Below are 20,865 nucleotides of genomic sequence, written 5' to 3'. Positions count from 1 at the left end.
GTTTTGCGGCTTTGGGTCTTCTCCTCCTGCGCTGGGATTTTGTTGCGCAGGTTTGCCTTTGAATCGCGACCTTAGGGTGTCCCGTCTGCTGTCTTTTAAAATTTCCAATTCTTCCCCCAAGGTTAGAGTAACATTGGTTTTGTTTCTTGGACCCTCATTGTCTGAGCCACTTTCTGCAGCAGAACTGTATACCACAGATTCATCATCTGTCAGTTGAGCTGCTTTTGTATTTTTCGTGTCTCGTTTGTTTGCTGTGGCCGCTCTTAGATTGTCATAGCGTCTTGCAAATGTAAATATTTGCCCATTGGCATAGTCGTCTCTATCTCTCTTGAACTTATGAATTTTTCTTGTCTTAATTTTTTCTTCTTCCTTTGCCAACCTTGTCACCATCTCATCCCTTAGTTTTGTTATTTCTGGGGTCTCTTTTCCTCCTATTTGGGTTTTAATAGACTCCTCTAGTGCATCTATTTTGCTCTGCAGTTCCTCCCCGTCTATCTCTGCATACTGGACTAGAATTTGCATCAGACGGCGCGAGTTGTCAAGATTACACTCCCCCCATGCTACCATCATAAGGGGATTTGGTGACTCATAGTTGGGGGCCAGCATTATCCGTAGCCCCCTAGGGACCCTACCAACATCCAAATATCTCTTCAAAGAACGTGCCTCCCACCACTTTGACTGTTCATTTCTTTTGAGTTTTTCCAGCTCTTTGAAGGCAGTTCTGATGTTGCTGGGTTCCACTATACTTGGCTCCCCTCCAGCTCCTTTGGTTACACTAGCTTCGTTCTCTAGTTCATCAGAGAACATCTCCTGTGCGGCGAGCTCCCGGGCTCTGCTAGCATAGCCTGACATTGCTGTTGTGTATGGGACTTTACTTTCCTGTGCTTGCGTTGCATACAAGGGCCAGAGAATTATATCCGTTTTTCGGCGGTAAATTACTGCCTCAATACTAGTCACTTGACCAAATGTATGCGCCTCCCCTCTCCAATCTACCACACACGGGCGCTCGTAGCGCTCTTACCGCGGCTGCAGAGTTCTGGTGCGAGCGTTTTCGGTCCCTCCGCCAGCTTTTGCTCAAAGTCGGCGTCTCGGGCTCCTTCTTGTTCGCGCTCAGGTCCACAAACCGCTAATCGCTGGTTCCTTTCCGGGTGTTTCGCTTAGATGGGTCGGTGATTGGAGGGCTTCACTCCTTCCCCTTCAATGGGATACGAAAGGCACCCCCAGGGTCCCTGCCAAAGCTCCACCAGCCGGCAGAGAGCAACAGGGACCGGAGGCACTGTAAACTGCTTGCCGTGAAGCCTACTTGCAGAGGAGGGGGTCCAGAACCGGCAGCAGTCAAATGCCGGTAATTATCCGCAATACCTTGCGGCGCTCCACCTGTTTAGGCGTAAAAAACGAGGCATGGACCACTTCTTCGGTGCAATCTGTTTATTCTTCCCAACAGCTAGTCACGACGCGTTTCGGCCGTCCCTGCGGCCTTGGTCACATGACAATGCTATTTACTCTGCCCAATTTAAAGTGCAAGTTCGTCACATGTGCAAATGGAACTGGAAAAAATGGACGAACGGCGGAGTGGCGGTGACGACCGGCGGACAGGCGGGAGGAGCAGTAAGCGGCAAGGAGCGGCGGAGCGGTGAAGTGAGGAGCGCGGGGGAGGAGCGGCGGCTGAGGTAAGGTCTGGGCAGGCGGGGGATGGGGCGGGCGGGGGCCCGGGCTGCTTGACAATGTCGGGGCGGGCGGGGGGCAGGGCTGCTGCACAATGTGCAGTGAAATGAGGAGCGCGGGGAGGAGCGGCGGCTGAGGTAAGGCTCCGGGCAGGCGGGGGTCGGGGCAGGCGGGGGACTGGGCGGGCGGGGGCACAGCTGCTTGACAATGTCGGGCGGGCTGGGGGCCGGGCTGCTGTACAATGTCGGGGCGGGCGGGGGTCGGGGAAGCCTGATTGCTCCCGGACACGGTCGGGACGGGCTGCTAGTATATATATATATATATATATACACAAACACACACACACATATATATATATATATATGTATTTTGTTTTTCTGCTCAGGCTGCGTGAGAGCAATGGAGTTGGGTGCTTTTTCTTGCATGTATTTCGCTTTGAAATTCCGCCGTCAGAGGATTCTGTCTTTATTTGCACATAGTCTGTTTTTCTGTTGTTTTAATGCCTTGTCATGTCACCAGAAGCTTGCTTTTCTGCTTGCAGTAAAAAGACACGCATGACTATTGACGTAAGATGTAGTAATTTGTCTACTCACTGCAATAGGCATAGCAATCAGACTACTGCATCCACTCACACTCACCTGAATATATTCTGCACATGTCCTCACAGAGCGCTAAGTGATCAAGGCTGCATGTCTGGCAGCCGAAACGTGTCATGTTGGACCTTTTGATGTGTGACTAAACTTCCATCCTTGTTCACACTAGCTTTCGGAGTCTGTGCCCTTGTGTTATGCCGGAGTGACTGTCGTGGCATTGGGATTTCTTTGATAGATATGTGAACAAGCCCACCTGCTGGGCGAAACGCGTCATGCCACCATGCGGAAGCGTCTGCTTTACTGAAAAATAAAAAAACCACGCACCTAATTGGAGTCCGTGTCCCTGTCTAGATTGCGAACGGCAGTACTTCTTGACGTACACACCGCTCCAGGCAGGAGGTAAGAGTGTGGCTGTGTCGGGAAGAAGTAAACCCGTTTAAATTGCTTCCGTATCGGAGGAGCGAAACAGGTCAGCTGTGTGCCGAGAATGCAAGCATAGTGGTTAAAAGGATCGCGATTATACTTCACTGAGAGTGTACCGCGTATATACAAACCAATTTGTTTTATGTTTGCAACACGGCTTCTGAAGCGCCACATAACACGATAAATAATACCGAATAAACGTAACAGCTAAAGAAAGCAACATGGAACAAAGGGCAGCAAAAAGAAATGAACTTTTAACAACAATGTTTGTGAGAGGAAATACGGACAAGGACAGAGCGGAGAAAAATGCAAAATCGGATGCTCCTAAATCGGATGCCAAAAGCAAATTAAGAGTATGGGAAAGGCTGAGCCGTAAAGAAATAAACAAATCATGGGAATTAATAACTTTAAACAAATACTAAGAAGTACAAAGAGTACCCAGGGGCTTAAGAATAATGTTGATGCCAAGCCACCAAGAGACGTCAAATGAATTACTGGAAGAATGGGGAGAGTTCATTTTGAGATCATCATTGGGATTGGTAGAAATTCTTTGCAAGCACATTGAAATTGGCCTAAACAAAATACAGGAAGAACTTAATGAAATGGAAAAAGAAATCACACAATTGAAACTTAATAATGATATGACTAAATTCAAGGAGGACTTGGAGAGTCAGATTGAAAAACATGAAAACACAGTGAGAGAACGCAAACACAATAAATTCATACGCGACACTGTAGATTATGAGGAGGGTCGCATATTCACATTTTCCAGAAAATATGATTATTTTAAACAACTAGCCCCAAAAAATCGAGCTGATAATATGACCAATAGTGCCTCCTCCATATCCTCATCTTTAACATCAGTGGAAACAAGTGATGGTGAACCAAGTACATCCACAAACCCGGAAAAAACACCTTTTTTAGAAGATATGTGCCTCGTGTTAGAACAACGACGATGGGAACAGAACCGGGCGTGCAAAATCAATCAAGAGGAAGGGGACGAGGACGACAGTGGACAACAAACAGAAAAAGACAAGAAGGGGGAAAAGAAACAAACGAAACAACCGAAAAAGTAGGAATGGAAACACGGAGTATGCGCCAGAAGAGGGGGAAATAAATGATGAATTACAAATCATCAATCTCTCTAAAAGAATAATCACAGAAGCTGAGATCTCACTTCTAAAAAGAGGAATACATTTTTGTCCTAAGAAAAAAATGAACTTGGCCCAAGTCCGAATAGATTTGTACCTGTATATACGAAAAATAAAGTTAGCCAAATTCTTTGCGGAAAACAAGATGAAAAATAAAAAACAAGCAACAGGAGAGGAAATTGCTCCAAATATAACAGCAAGAGAAGTGAATGCATACACAACTTTATTGAACCTTGATGTAATGGATGAAAATGAAACAACTCTCAGTCAAGCGATCTCTCAAGTAGGAGCTGGCCTTAGCCAAAAGAAACCCAAATCAAAATGTTACCCCCAATTAACCCCAGGAAATAAAGTGGATATTTTCCAGGAGGCAGTGGTTCAGGACCTATACAAAATCAAAGGTTCCAATTACAAAGATAACTTAACGCTGCAGGAACGAGAAGCTCTAGCAAATCTAACAAATGACGAGCTAATCGAAATAAAAATGGCGGATAAGGGAGGAAATTTAGTAATCTGGGAAAAGAGTGCTTATATTATTGAAGCTCATCGCCAACTGAAAGATACTAAATATTATGAAAAATTGAGAATCAATCCAACATCAGAGATAAAAAACAAATTGGATGAGAAACTAAGACAATGGAAATTAAAAAACTTAATCGATGAGGATGAACAAAAATACCTGACAGTTGACCACCCAATGACAGCTACAATTTATTTCCTGCCAAAGGTTCATAAAGATCGGAAGAAACCCCCAGGCAGGCCAATTCTTTCAGCAAAGGGCTCTTTGCTAGAACCCATCTCAAACTATATTGAGCCTGAAGCCATATGTGACGCAACTGAGCTCTTATGTTCAGGACACAAATGATTTTTTAAGAAGACTTGAAAACACTCCATGGCATGAAAATTACCAACTTATCACAATGGATGTCGTATCCCTATATACGAACATAAGGAATGACATAGGGATAGAGGCATGCAATTATTTTCTGCGGGATCGCAACATCCAAAATAAAAACCACAACCAAATGTTATATGAAATGATTGCATTATGTTTATCAGAGAACATATTTTTGTTCGGAGAGGAATTATACCGGCAAAGAAGTGGAACCGCCATGGGCTTTTCATTTAGTCCAAATTACGCATGCTTGACGATGGGCTATTGGGAAAAGGAAGTTGCTTGGGCCCCGGAAAATTACCACATGACCAACAAAATCATCTGTTGGATAAGATTTATAGACGATCTATTCATTATCTGGGATGGGTCCCCAGAGGAATTTGAAAAGTACTATCAAATCATGAATGGAAGTATGACAGGGTTAAATTTCCCATATGAAATTAACAAACAAGAAGTAACTTTCCTTGACACACACATTTATATCAAGGATAACCAGATACATTCTACCCTGCACAGGAAGTCCACAGCAACCAATGCCACACTGGAAGCCACAAGCTTTCATCAAGCATCATTAATTGCCAGCATCCCCTATGGGGAGTTCCTCTGCATAAAAAGAATTTGCAGTGAAGAAACAGAATGGCAAAAACACAGCTCACTAACGAAAAGGAGATTCAAAAACCGGAAATACAATCAAGGAAATGTGGAAAAATGCTAGAAAAAGGCAAATGAGAAACCCAGAGTTGATTGCTTGAAACGATCATTTGAGAACAAAAACAATAATGAACAAGAACCAATCAGACTTATCACAGATTATTTCGAATGTAGTAAAACATTCATGCAAATTTAAAAAAAAGAAAAAATTGGAAAATCCTACATTTGGATGATACAGTTGGGAAATTAGTTGGAAAACATCCGACGGTAACCTATCGAAGAGCACCAAACCTCAAAGATCAACTGATTCACAGTCATTGTAAAATGAAGAAGGACAAAGGAAATGACTGGCTTCAAATTACAGGATTTGTAAAATGTCATGGATGCAAAATGTGTCAAATTGCGAAACAAATCAAGGAAATAAAAATGACGAATAACAAAAAATGGGAAATACGTCAGCTAATCACCGGCAAAACAGACTTCACAATCTATGGAATAGAATGTCCCTGACCACTAATGTATGTGGGAAGTACAAAGGGTGAATTGAAGAAACGCATCATGGAACATGCTAGAGCAACTACGCACAAGGACAGAGCAAATACTGTTGCCAAGCACATAGAGCAATCACACAATGCAGACTGGCTAAAATTAAAATTCTTTGAATAGAAACGATACCGAAGAACATTCGAGGAGGTGATCGAGAAAGAATCCTAAGGCAGAAGGAGTCACGTCACATCCTAAACTTCAGAACTCTGAGTCCGTATGGCCTCAACCAATCGGAGGAGCTATATATTCATCTCTGATAGACATTAATGTACATCAATTTTGAATGAGAATATGAGAGGGGAAATATCAAAATAGTGGGAAATTGTGCAAAAGATTTCTTACCCTGAACAAATGATGTAATTCCATAAAAATGAAATGAATGGAAGAGAACAAATCCCACCAGAGGGATTAGAACATAAAACTGAAAAACAAAATTGAAAATCGATTTGTTTTGGACTCATCAAAGAGTGAACATTATAACATGAAAATGAAACTAAATATGATTTGTTCAAAGTAAAGTTCGTAAAACTGAAATACGGAGTAATGATTTTCCAATGTGGAGTGAAGTAAAATTCTCCCCAGAGACTCTTTTTTTAAATTAAAACTACAAAAACCACAATGCTCAGTATCATAATACACGAAATGATGTCACACATTACTTTGAATGTTTTAAATGTTTGAAAAAAATGTGGGAAGTTGATCGTGAGCAAGATGTTTGTAGCATCGAAACGCATAGATCATCTGCTCTCATGCTAAATGGATTGAAATAAATCTAATTGTGGATTTCAGAAGGTGTGTGCCTAGATTCTTTGCTGGCAAGTGAAGGAGTGTGGAATATATATATATATATATATATATATATATATATATATATATATATATATATATATACTAGCAGCCCGTCCCGACCGTGTCCGGGAGCAATCAGGCTTCCCCGACCCCCGATATATATATCCTAAAAAAGAGGGAGGGCCAGGGATTGGCTTCAGGCAGACCATAAATATATTTGGAGAAGCATTCAGAAATAAAGTGTAAGGTAAACTCCTTCCTATTACTATCCATGAGTGGGTGCATTATTTAGCAAATCTTTATGACTCTAATACTCCTTATAATTGTTAAATCATTCTGTCTAATACGTTTAAAACTATTGACGAATATGGGTTACTTTCTCCAAAACATTTTGAAGTCTTTATTTTGAAACTCAGATCTTCTGGGGAAAAGGGGCCTCATGAAACCCCTATAACAGTAATAAAAAAAGGAAGAAATCCTTTGATTGCAATGTATTTTCAGTATTCTCCTATAGCCATCATTCTGGATCCCGGACTAGCAGCATTATAGTACAGCTAACTAAACAAGCAGTGGCATAGCCAATAGGCCTCGCCTTTGGGACCTTATAAGTGTTTAGACAGAACCATAGTGTTCAAGCTATGTTCTAGAGCATTGTGGCTGTTGTGCAGCATGTTGAAAAGCCCACAACGAAGTGTTACCTATGGAGAAATGTTAGACAGAAAGAAAGGTTACCCATGAAGAAATGTTACACAAAAAGGAGTTACTCTCAGACATACTACTCAGGAAGGAAAGGTAACCTCAAAGAAACGTTACACATGACGGAAAGTTACCCAAGACAAATATTACACAGGAAGGAAAGTTACCCATAAGAAAGGTCACAGCTGAAGGAAATTTACAAATAAAGGTTACACATGAAGTAAGGTGTTTCCCATAAAGAAAGGTTACACATGGAGAAATGCCCACAGAAAGAAACGTTACCCATAAAAGAATATTTTGAAGGAAAGTTAGCATCAAAGAAAGGTAAAATGCAGAACAGATTTACCCATAAAAAAATGTAAAACAAAGGAGGGTGTGTGAAAAATGTTTAATGATCGGATCAAACAAAGAACGTTACCCATAAACACATGCTACACTTGAAAGAAAAGCTACCCACACACAAGTGTTACACGTGAAGTAAAGTTACAAAGAAATCTGTGTAGCCCATGTAGCGAACATAGATGTGACGCAGGTGGACCTATAAAATCAGGTTACATAGTGAAAGGGGATTATAGGGGAAGCAATGAGATTCTACATGGAACCATGGGTGAACATGCTAACAGTATTCCCAGTAAGCAGGTATACAAGTGAAGTGGGGGTGCATATAAAGTAGCATTACACGTGAAATAGGAATACAGGAAGGCTGGGGTACACACACATACTGCTTTCTGGAACATCCGGGAACACTGTGATGCATAAAACGAGATGCACCTAAAGTTGGGTGCTGGAGACCCATGTTTACATGTGAGGTATGGGATGCACATGAAGCAGGGAACACAAAATCAGGGGAACCGCTGAGATGGCTTAAACGTGAAAGATAAACACAACTAAAACGTCCAGAGCATGGATTGTCTCGGAACTTGCAATGTGTTGATTGAACATTACGAGGTACATTGGCCTAGGGGGGTGGGCATGGGGAGACAATTACAACAACTTTGGAACACCCCAGGCTTAGAAGAGGCCCAGCACGCAGCTAGTGGCTAGTAACTGCAAGCTGGAATACTGCCCTCTGCAAGATCAAGTGGAAGCAGATGAAAGGACCACCAAATAAAGACTGGTGCAGGGAGGGGAGTGTTCCTTGAACCAATAACCACTGCCTCACCCGTTTCCTGCAGCAGTGAATCTAGCATCCCATCCCTGTCATTTGTGAGGGGTGTGAGGGAGTCAGATGAGGTTTGTGAACACCTGACTCCTTGAGGGTGACAGTCAGCAGGCCGCCTTCTGCTCCCCATCTCTGCCCCATTTTTTTCATCCCATTTAAAGCTCTGAGCATAACAGAAGAGGTAGGCGGGAGGCAGAAGAGAGGGTGTGTTGAAGTGTAACTCGTGAAGAGAGCTCAGCCTGGACCCCCGCCAATGATTTACTGGTTCATAAGCAGCACGCACCCTCGCAATGTTTTATTCCAGGAAATTCCTATCTGTGCCAACAAAAAATTAGTGATAAAATATTGCAAGCTAGAACAATAAAGATGCAGACTGAAAGGATTTAGAAGCCAGAGGTGAAGCCATAACATTTACAAATGAAACGAACAGCACTAAAAGGAACAGTGTCAGGAGGGAACTCAGTACAGAAGGCCACTTTAAAGACAAACGACAAACCTCTACAGATACACAACATTCCTACTTCATAGCAACCATGCCATTTTATTCCTAGCATGAATATGTAGCTCTGTTAAAGCACCTCAATCGAACCTCGTGGCTCCCTGCTACTTTAGTGCTGTGAGCCAGAGTCCACAACAAATTGACTTGCAACCTCTTCTGCATTTCCAGATTAAATGCTTCTCACAGCTCTGCCTGTGCACCTCAATCTTGACCTATAAATGCAACGTTTCTATAGTTCTAAAATGTGCACACAAATTAAAAATATAGTATACGTGGTCTAGTTCGCTGATGTCTCTTTCTTAAATAGAACTATGGACTGACCCTACTCCAGCCGGTTCCACGCCCCCTTCAGCTCTGCGGTGCTCCAAACGTATGCATCAGAAGCAATGTTTGGACACGTTGCTACAGGGTTGCTGGTACTCATTATTCAGAGTACATATTCGCTCCACAAAAGTCCAGGTACTCTCCCATTAAATATACTGCTACAGGAGTGCTGAGAAGTGCAGTACTCTCTCTTTCCAATTAAAGAAGTGCGGGTAGTCAGTAAACCAAGAGAGAATTAGGCACACAATGTGCTTGGTTGCATCGCACATCCTCTCATCTCCGGGTGCCACAAGGGGATGGGGTTCACACGACGCCGGGTTGCCCGGAATTCCCTAGGGAGGGGTAAACTGTTCAACATTACAGCGTGTCGAGGAGCTGCTGTCAGACACCCTGCTCTGTTAAGTGCCTTAAACTCCTTCCATGCTGCTATCGGCCATTGGCTGATGGCTGCACTTCCTCGCTGGTGCTGCCATCGGCCAATGGCCGACGCGGCCCCAGCCGTTTTGCGGAAGTGCCGCACTTCCGCAAAACGAGCGGCGCAGGCGAGGGGTTAAATGCTGCACAGAGGACCACCCACGCGAAGCGGAATCAGGGTCAGCGTCGGCCCTTACAACAAACACGAGTGCCTCGCGCGGCGGGGGGGGGGAGGGTCGGGCACGATTCACTCGCGGGAGCAATAATTGCGACTAGACGTGCATGCGTTGTCATTGAAGGCAATGAAACGCGTGCACGTCTTTGCCCCCAAAGCTGTGGCGATGGCTACAGGTCTCTGTCCAATGCAACGTATGTGCGTTGCGTAGGTCGAGACCTAAAAAGGGACCACTTGTCCCCCCAGCAATTATAGTTAAATAGTACTTTTAGATGCAGGAGGTAAAAATATTTGCAAAAAGCATTCCAGAACATCTTGAATGTTGGGCAACGGAGAATAGCATACTATCAATAGAGCAAGCAGGTTTTTAAAGGTAACAGTTCCACATTAGACAATATTGTTCAATAACAATCAATCAAATGTAATTACTAGAGGTCATTTATTCAGCCTTTATAGATTTCATCACGTAGAGAGATCCATTTTATGTAGATAATTATTAAATCAGGGAATTCCTCAAAACCTGCGGTGATCAGTGATTGTCTTTCATACTTCAACCTGCTGTCAAGTGCCATTGGGAGGGTATCAGGGCTTCTCCTCAAAGCTCTTAACAAAAAATAGCTTATAACAACATTGTTGTCAACATACTAGAGGGGATGACGTTGATGGAGGTTTGGAAAAGGAATACAGGGTGTGCAATATACAAAAGAGCTGCTCACAGCTCCCCAATTGCTGTCTCATTTGTCAAGAACATTAAAGTTCCATCAAAACTGTATAGATAAAATCTTTTATTAGTGACATTATTCACACCTGTGCCACAGGCGTACTTGACCACGCAAAAACAAAAAACCATGAGACTGACTTATAGAAGATTGCAATTCTTTCCTATTCAGCTCCTTGACTTTAATCTGGAAGCCAATCAGATAAAGTATCATTGTAAAAGTGTTGTAGAGGTTGCAGATATCGATTGTAATCATTGTGGCATGTTATATGTATATGTCCTTTTCTGTTTGGACTATGTAGGAAGCTCTTAAAACCACATTTTATCAGAATAGGAGTAAACCTGTCGATCAAGCTATACTGACTTGTCTACAAGGGATGGATCGGTAATTGATCTGTAGGCTGGTGAATCATATAGATCTGGCGAGCAGGAGCTATAGTATTGATGGTGCGGATACCGGGTACACAGAGGAAAAGAAAACCAGGGATACACACGTCCGAAGAAAATAAGGAACATCCTTGAGTATTCCCTTTACCTGGGATCGCTCACCTGCAAACGTGCTTATCCGCACCATCAATACTATAGCTCCTACTCGCCAAATTTTTAAAGAAAAACTACCTATTTCACTTTGTGTATCTAAACTGGACACAGGCACTTCGTAAATTTACATTCAACTACACTACCTCCACCCATAAGTCCAGAGCCCTGTCGGGTTGGAATTATCACCGATAGAGCGACTTCTTATTCTTGCCCACAGCTTTCGTAGCTCTGAGGAGAAGCGGGAAAATTGTCTCATAACGCGACGAAACACGTGTCGGCTGGTTTATTTGTCCTCAACATTAAAGATACCACCCACCACCGAAAGACTTGAAGATTTATCAATTATTAATTGTTCAATTGCTAAGTTTTGTCCGTGCTCACCTGTAGTCAACACTTTTTGACTGTTTATAATTGCTAAGAGTGTGCAGGGGTATTCCAGTTTCTCTGTACGCAGTGTTAACCCAGGTTGACACTTCTTGGAGGAGTATAGGGTTTTCCCCTCAGCCCCTTTTGGATCTCACATCTAACAGTGAATTAGCTGAATCCATAGCGTCAAATGTTAAGCAGTGCACCCCTTCTAAGTAAATAACCCTTTCCAAGCCAATGCATATAGATCTAGTATACATTTTCTTTGCTCTCCAGCAATCCCACTGGAGTTATTGTCCTTTTACATCATCCTAAGAGTAATTATTGCACGGGACAACAATCCACTAGAGCGCAAGAAAGGTGAAGTGTCAATAATGCATTATCAAGAATTTCCAGACCGTCTGGGATTTGGAGTTGTCCCATAAACGTATGAAGGATAAATGTAACATGTTAAGTAACGTTTTGTAACAGACTGAACTGACAGAAGAAGTCAGAAGGGTAGTTAAATTGGTTGGTATATTCTAATCTTTTCACTTTAAGCTCCCATTGTACAATGTCAATAGGGATAGATCAATCTGGAAAAATGACGAAATAGCTGAACGAGACCCAGATGCGTGGACAGTAAGAGCATGCACAGCATGAGCATAGTACAGTATTTTCATCACAGACAATTTCTAGACAAAGAAATCATAATTTTAGCATATAATGGCATGAATTAGAAATGTTATCACCGGATATTGTTTAACTTTTAATTTAATATTGTTGCAATCAATATGTCTTTGTAATGATGTTTATTAATCAACAAACAAATAATGTATTTATTCATTCATTCAGGGTTGTTTACCTGCACCTCTCCTGTTTTTTCCCTCTATATATGAATTACCTTCTGTTCTTTCTACTTCTGCTGGTAATACCCCAAATTTAGGTGACCGTAGTGTACACTGCTTATAGCATGCAGATGACATAATAATGCTTGATCTTACCCGAAGAGTTTACAAAATGCATAGTTAGCCTGCACATGCACGCCTAAGAGCAATTTTTCACACATAAATACATCTAAGAGTTAAACTTGTATTTAAAGCAGAGATGGAGCAGAAGAAATTAAGATTTAGTTGGTCCTTAGGAAATTGACCTCTGGAAATTTCCACATCTTATGGAATTAAAACCCATCACATATTACACTTAGCTAGAAAAGCACTGTCACATGCAAATGGACTATGAACCTTTTATAATGCACTTGGACATAGTCATTTGATACATCTGCTCACATTGCAAAGTTTGAAAATCCCTCCCGGCCTTGAACATGCTTTGAAAACTATTTGCATTACCAGTTGGTCTTTCTTGAATTTAACTGAAGGGACAGCTTTGTACAAATTGTGCTCATTGGATTCCTTGACGGCTACACAGGCAATTCATTTGGAACTTGGGCAGAACAGAGCTTACGTTGGAGGTTTGACAACAGATATAAAGTGGGGTTTTCAGCTGATCGATTGCCAGATAAACCGTAAGAGATAACTGCTACATACTGAAATTTATGAGCAGAAGCAAACAGATAGCATATTTGCAAAACATGTTTCACGTCCTCTACAGCTATTCGGTATAGCACAGGCCCGCCTTGGGTCTCTGACATTAACACAGCTAAAGTCCCAACAAAAGATACCTTCTTAAATGGTCAGTTTCAAATTAGATACTGAATTGTGTTCACAAATGGATAAATACATATTTATTACCTCTACAAAACACTGGCATATTTCACTTTGAATTTAGATCATAGGGTCTGGTGTATGTTTTTATTGGGAAGAACGAATGCTTTAACATTGAGAACCATTACGGGTGCATGGAAGAAATGCCCTTGAAAGGTTGAACACGTGAGCTCTGTAAAAAGGGTTTCCAAGATCTTGATAATGCTATTTTCTTGTGTCTTGTCTTGTATTTTATATGTCGACAACTTCTGAAACTGCTCTTTCTAAAAACTGATAAATATTCAATGGAAAAGGCTTATTTATTTATTATGCCCCTAAAAATAAAATTGTAACTTTCACTATTTTTACTTTTTGTTTTATCAATCTTTATATTGACTTTGTCCTTGTGATCATAATGATGTACGTATGCTGGATATTTAGTTTTTGTGTGAACCTCTGTGGAGCTCCAAATCAAATAAACGTTTACTTTTGTGTACACTCATAAATGTTAAACCTGGACTATTACTTTAAATGAATGTGTACCAGAAAAACACTGTACTTAGTTTAATTTTCTACTATACCAGTAGTCTGCCTTCTATGACCAACATAAACTCATGAAATAAACTTACATGCTTTAGCTATATGCTCATATTGGTCCACAGTAGATTTTTCTCTTGAACTGGCAAGTTCCTCAAATCGACTGACGGATGTTTGCAGCTGCAAATCCGAATGAATACATTAATGTTCAACCATTCGTTTTACATACCACTAGTTCTATGTTTTCGTCAATTGAGATTGGTAAACTGAAATCAGTATCTACATAGACATAAATGCAAATTGACAAATGTACACATTAATATCAACCCTTATAACCCTTCATTCCTTAGTCACTGCCCATACTGCGCCAGTAATGAATAAAGCATATAGTGCCACATATACAACAAGCATTGGCAAAGCCTATAGGCCTCACCTTAAACAGGTGAGAGCTGACTGGATTTGCCAATTCTTCTCATTTTACTATTCCAACCTGTTCGACAGGTAAAATAAAAAAACTGAAAAAAGTCATAAGTATGGGAGTACAAACAGAGAAAGGGAGTGGGCAGGAAGCACTAAACAGCTGCAATACAATCCTAAACACAACCAATAAAAGAACATTAAAAAAGAACGAGGTTGAAGGGGGAGTAAATTTGGCACACCAACAGAGTGCCAGGCGGAAGGGGCCCTCTGCATTAAAAATAAATAAAAAACTTTTTTATAAAAAGCATTTATGAATCCAATAGCTCAAGTAGCATTGTCATTCACAAGTCAGACCTAAATATTAATGGGAAAATCTTAGAATATATGTGATTCCTTACACAACTCAAACCTGCTGCAACGACAGTCTCTTCAAACCTAGGGATATGCAGAGGATGGGAGAGAATGCGGAGAAAAGGCAAAATGTACCAAACGATCAAACAATAAATAAGAATTGACCATCATTTAAAAAAGGCTAGATTGAAGTTGGAACCACTATAGGTAAGTAAAAGAACAAGGTGAGTAGTCGCACATTTGGGAATTTTACAGAGAAGGAAATGCACCTTGCAAATGAGGCTCAGCACCCAGTGTAAGTAAGCCCATCTTCTCTAGTAAACACGCTGTTACAGAGTCCAGCAGACCAATGGGTGCACAGCACAGGCACAATGGACTTTGGAGACAGTGTGAATATCTGTACCAGTGTGTATGTAGGTGAGTCTGCTCATGTGTCTGTGTTTTTGTTGTCTGTGGGTGTCAGCCGCTCTGCGATTGTATATGTATCTATGTGTGTATATATATATTTATATATATGTTAGAAAGGGTTGCCCACACAGTAAGGCTTCCAGGAAACACAGAAGACTCGCACTCCAGGGTCCGTGTTCAAAATTAGTTTATTGGCAACGCGTTTCGACCAGGCGGTCTTTTTCGTTAGCCAGCCACATAAACACACAGTCACCATTTTAAAGTGCACTAAGGGGATAGTGGAAATTGACATAGGACCACAGCCCATCTAGAACTACAATAGTCCAAAGGACTACAAATGAAGTAAAAGAAAGACTCAGTAGCGCAAAAACTTGTAAAGACTGGTGCTTTGACAAAATAAAATAAATGTAAGTGACATTGTGATGTTTAAATAAACAAGCAATTTGCAAATTAAATATTTATACTAAACATATAAGTTCAATTATTTATAAATATATATATAAATATAAATATAAATATTACCTACTGGCGGTCGCCAGTAGGTATATATAGTTAGGATTTTTTCTCTATGGGATTTTTGAAAATTCTATGTCTAATAACTTTGGCGTTTGTGGACGGAATTGGCTGAAATTTTCAGGAAAATGGCACATTTTGTTTCTGAGCAGCCCTTGAAAATTTGGGGGGGGGTTCGTCAAGGGGGGGCCGAGAAAAAAGGGGGGTCCCAAAACGTGTTTTTAACATTGAGTTTTCCATAGGGCGGTTGGCCTCACTTTTAGCCCGAACGGCTGAATGGATTTGCATGAAACTTGGCAAAATTGTAGGGACTGGTAGCCCGATGTGCCTTTTGTAGGTCTCAATATATGTGCTCCAGTGGATTTTGAGAAATTAACGTTTAAAAAAAGATATATATCTGTAACAGCGGACCTGGCAGCGTCCCAGGACGCGTACTTTACGCGCAACGGAGCTTTGTGAAGCGAAGCTGATTGGTTCTCCGGCGTCTGTCAACATTCCATAAAGTCCGTAGCGGCCGCCATCTTGTCTCTCGGTAGGATCGAGAGACAAGAGGAGGTCAAAACAAAGGGGGAAATAACTATAAGGGGGCATAGTAGATCCTCGCTGACCCCCTAGGTTTGATGTGGAGGTTTTAAAAGGGCCCCGCGGGGCAAAAAAAAATAATAATAATAATAATCGAACGGCTGAATGGATTTGCACGAAACTTGGCAAAATATTAGGGACTGGTAGCCCGATGTGCCTTTGCTAGGTCTCAATATATGTGCTCCAGTGGATTTTGAGAAATTAACGTTCAAAAAAAGATATATATCTGTAACAGCGCTCCGCTTCGCGTAACGGAGGTTTGCGAAGCTGATTGGTCATTCTGTCACTGGGCTATAGTTGGGCTACATCTGGCTGATATTTGGGCTACATTTGTTTTTTGTGTGTCTGGCGGCCATCTTTGGGCTACATTGGGCTACATTGGGCTTCATTGGGCTACATTTGGGCTCCAACATATATATAGGCCAATGTAGCCCAATATATATTTTTCAAAGTTAATTTTCGTAAAAACCACTGGAGCATATATCTTGAGACATAGCAAAGGCACATCGGGCTACCAGTCCCTACAATTTTGCCAAGTTTCGTGGAAATCTATTCAGCCGTTCGAGCTAAAAGTGAGTCCAACCGCCCTATGGAAATGAAGGAAATGAATGGGTAATTTGTAATTAGCAAATAGCTCATCGCAAACTAGGAATGGTAAAGAATCGCTATTTATTCCTTAAAGTTCGCTATTTAGGAAATGCAAAAAACTTTGATGATACATATGGCGGTTCATCTCTAACAAGATAAGAAGCATAGGGATACATTTATGATGACTGGCGCATCACCAGGGATGTGTTAGTCATTCTGTGCCGCTGTTCCGTCACCTATGGTGTGCTGCATTTACAATGCGGCGCATCATGGGGCAAAAACAGCACAGATGCGTGATGTATCTGTGCCGTAAAGGTGGCGCATTGCTGGAGTTGTATCGCAAGTGTGATGAAGCTCCAGCAAGGGTCGGGGGTGCCCCTGTCGCAGGGTTTCTGTTCTCACACAGAACTGTGGACAGAGGATTGGAACCTCGGCGAATTAGGGTGTCCCAAAACTCACGTTAGTAATCAAAAACTCCTTAGCAAGCTAGGTACAGTGTCACATTGGATATAACAAACTCTCAATGTTTAGACAATCCAGAATATGAACTTATAGTACCTCAGGATACGTGGAACTCATGAACAGTCGGTCGTTATATATTTCTTAGAAACCAGAACATGGAGTTAAGAAGAACACATGTGTATTTGAAATGTTTATTTACTAATGCCGTCTTCTCAGGCGTAGTATCTTAGATAATAGAAGTACACATATTATCAGTAGCAAAATTACCAGCATAGTTACTAGTACATAAAAAGCGAATGGTGATAGTATGTTAACATGCTGTAAATGAATAAGAGTTAGCAACACTTATAAGCAGCCGCGGGCCGTGGAGGGAGTTACGGTGAGGCAGGGAGGCGGGGAGGGGGAGAAGCAGGGTGGAGAATACAAGTACACATATTATCAGTAGCAAAATTACCAGCATAGTTACTAGTACATAAAAAGCGAATGGTGACAGTATGTTAACATGCTGTAAATGAATAAGAGTTAGCAACACTTATAAGCAGCCGCGGGCCGTGGAGGGAGTTACGGTGGGGCAGGGAGGCGGGGAGGGGGAGGGGCAAGGTAGAGAGGGCTCCACCCTGCTTCTCCCCCTCCCCGCCTCCCTGCCTCACCGTAACTCCCTCCACGGCCCGCGGCTGCTTATATCTCACCCTCCCTAATACACATATTATATTATTTGCTAAGAAGGTCTCTTTGTGTTGGTTTAGGGCGTGCCCATACTTTAGTGTCTTAGATTTGAAGGAATCACATCAGCATACACCAGCTCTCTCTTCATGTGAACCGCATCAACTGTTGTGTATGTGTGTTCGGCAAAGCAATATAAAACCCGCCTCATGCCCAGAATTGGCAGAAGTTGCACTTATGTTATGAGTATGAAGTCGTGGAGATCAGACCTCATAACAATTCTGTATCATGTTGTTCTTGAAACTTTAGCACTCGCTGTACAGATATAGTTTAACAAGCAAAGCAGATAGTAGAGCAATAACATATTATTCTCATGTAAACCACGATGAACTACTAGGTGGAAAGCTAAAGCAACAACTAAGTGTCGTGTGCAGAAGTTGCAAAAAAGGAAAAATGGCGTTTAAACCGGTAATGAGCCCATGCTAACTTAACACGGTGTAAAGATATCCAGGACCTAGATGACACCTCCCCATGATCCGGAAACGAACTGAATAAGATAATAGAAGTGCCATCTCATGAGAGCAGATTGCAAGTTTATATGTGGACGGTCCGCAAGGTAAAGCATTAAAAACTAGGAAAATTTAATGCTAAAGAAAAATAAAACAGCCAAGTACTTTATCGAGTCTTAAGCCAATAGGCAAGGTAAATAATAAAAACTTGACAAATAAGTCAATGAATTGTCAATGAAATGCTAGTACTCAGCATATCAAACATGAAAAAGGTCTATGACATAACTGTGTATGCAAAATAAGCTGCAACAGCCTCCAATAGGAAGTCACCGTCTTCATCCGAAAACAGTTCAGCCATCCAATTTAAAAGCGGAAAAGAACATACGTGCTCTCCCAGCACCGGATCCTCTATCACCATCAGAGGACAGCTCGGTGGGTTTTCAAGAAAGCTCTGTTCCAAGAAAGACTGTGCTGCCGCCAGTAAATTCCAGGGACCAAGTAGTCCATGCATCAATGCCACAGCCATAATCCTTTCGCCAGGACAAACCAACTCGTGAATAATGATAGGAGTCATCAGCTGATTAAAGTCGACGTCAGGAGAAACCGGTCCGCAGAGACACAAATCAATGGCCCAATCGAAATCACAGGTCAGGCAGTGAAATACAGGCTGGACACAGGTGAAGTAGGAGAATCGAAAAGATAATCCATATGCCGTGCTTAATATCGCCAACGGCATTGTGCCATAATATTCTAGCATGCGATTGCGGAACAGTGTCAGCAGCTGCAGGGTGGGAGGTTGCATAGGAGGGACATCCATATTTAAAAATGTAAAAAAGCACAAGAGCGTCCGCTGGTAATGCAAGTAAAAATGCCAATCCACGAACCAGAGTGGAGAAAATAGAATGAAAGGAAGCAGGGATGACTCCAAAGATTTTCTCAAATGAAGTCACGAGACCACTGGTAACAACTTTAAAAAAGTGCGCCAGGGTCTTTGTGGAGGATGCGTTAAAGATAGTCGGAACCATCTTGCTGAAATTGAAAGGCAAATCTGAATTAAAAGTATTCCTTTTATCGTAACAGTAAGTGAACGGGTTATTTGCTGCAGAAATGTTCTATTTCCTCCCACACATGAACATAGGGAGTTTTCAATCTGGCCACAAATACCAACCTTGGGACAGATTTCAACGGCATGGCAAGAATAAGAGCTCTTTTGTCTCAGAGAGAGGTGGCCTTGAGTTCGGCCCGTGAAACTTTCGTGCTTCACATAGCGAACACCCATACAGAGGTGCAGACCCTTTTCAATTAACTCAGAACAATCTTCATTATTGAGCATCAAATAACTACCATTTTCCAACAACTTGAACGTGGGGATGATAGCAGGAACTGGCGTGCCTTGCAACACGCAAGCCATATTTGGTCGGTGTTTGTTGCATGAACCGTGTAACTGTATGTGCCTACACATTAGTGAATGATCTGGCGTCTCAGTGCATTCCTCTCCATTCAGATAAACTTCTTGATCATCTTTGAAACATCTGTATGTGTATGGAAGCGACCAGACCTCATGAAGAAAAGCACTACCTAAAGGTTCATAACGACCTATTGGTATATATTTCATACAATTTGAAAACTTATATAAAGCAAAAGGCAGCGTTATTAAACCGTGGATAAGGCACGTTGCCAAAAAACCCGCAATCCTCTGCTGATGATGTCACTGAGCATGTCATGAATGATGTAATATGTGACATCATCAGCAGTGGATTACGGGTAATAGTATCTCTAGTTTACTCCCCTATAGCTGTCTTTCTTTTAACATAAGTGTCTGTTTCCTTCCCTTATACTTACTGTTTTTGGTTCGCTTCTAGTTCGCGTACCGGCGAGCGAACTGGGAAGCGAACTAAGAGAAATAGAGGTTGGCACAGTTCCAAATATTGTACCAATTTTTTAATAACGGGGAGGTAGTTCTGAAAAGAACTTTTTTTTTAATTGTTTTTGTTGTTTTATATTTTTTTTATTATTTTTCGGAACATTTTTTTACTTTTTTTGAATTTTTCTGAAGTTTTATATTTTTTTGGGTTTTTCTTGGAGGGGGCAATGAAAACGATTCATTGTAAAGGGCTCAACAGGAGCAACAAAACAAAAAAAGAAGTATTTATTATTTTGGGCGTTTCGTACAAACTTGCATATGATAGTCAATAGCTCTGTTGATCAGAGTGATGCTTTTTTCTCCGTAGGAAATGAATCCATCGCAAAATACGCAGGCGTGTTTTACTTCACCAAATTTCATTTGTATATTTGGCACCATCTCCCTGCCCTCTGGTCCCGTTACTTCCGGTACAACAGATCTTCTGGCCATAATAGGGAGATTATCTAGGTCGTTCCGAAACTGTGCAGCACTGTAGTTGTTAGGATGCCACCTAGTCATATGGCGATGCATTGTGTAGTTTCCGAAACTGTATTTTTTCTCGGTTCCTCTGGACAGTCTATCTTGACATATAAGGCAAGTTACGTATCTTGCATTTACTTTTTTCTGACCTTTGGGAATT

The 20,865-nt window shown here is 41.6% G+C and overlaps 1 protein-coding gene across 1 annotated transcript in view; it reads right to left on the bottom strand.

Annotated features, from left to right (window-relative positions):
* IHO1 (interactor of HORMAD1 1) overlaps positions 1-20,865 on the bottom strand; it is a 375,692-nt gene that overhangs the window by 32,430 nt on the left and 322,397 nt on the right. Inside the window, exon 6 of the mRNA XM_078659321.1 lies at positions 13,919-14,006. Coding sequence (XP_078515447.1) covers positions 13,919-14,006 — 88 coding nt within the window. The remainder of the gene's footprint in view (positions 1-13,918; positions 14,007-20,865) is intronic.

The sequence above is a fragment of the Lissotriton helveticus genome, chromosome 9 (assembly GCF_964261635.1).
Source record: "Lissotriton helveticus chromosome 9, aLisHel1.1, whole genome shotgun sequence".
NCBI lineage: Eukaryota > Metazoa > Chordata > Amphibia > Caudata > Salamandridae > Lissotriton > Lissotriton helveticus.
Note: the sequence above shows the minus strand (reverse complement) of the source record. Positions and strands in the feature narration are given on the sequence as shown.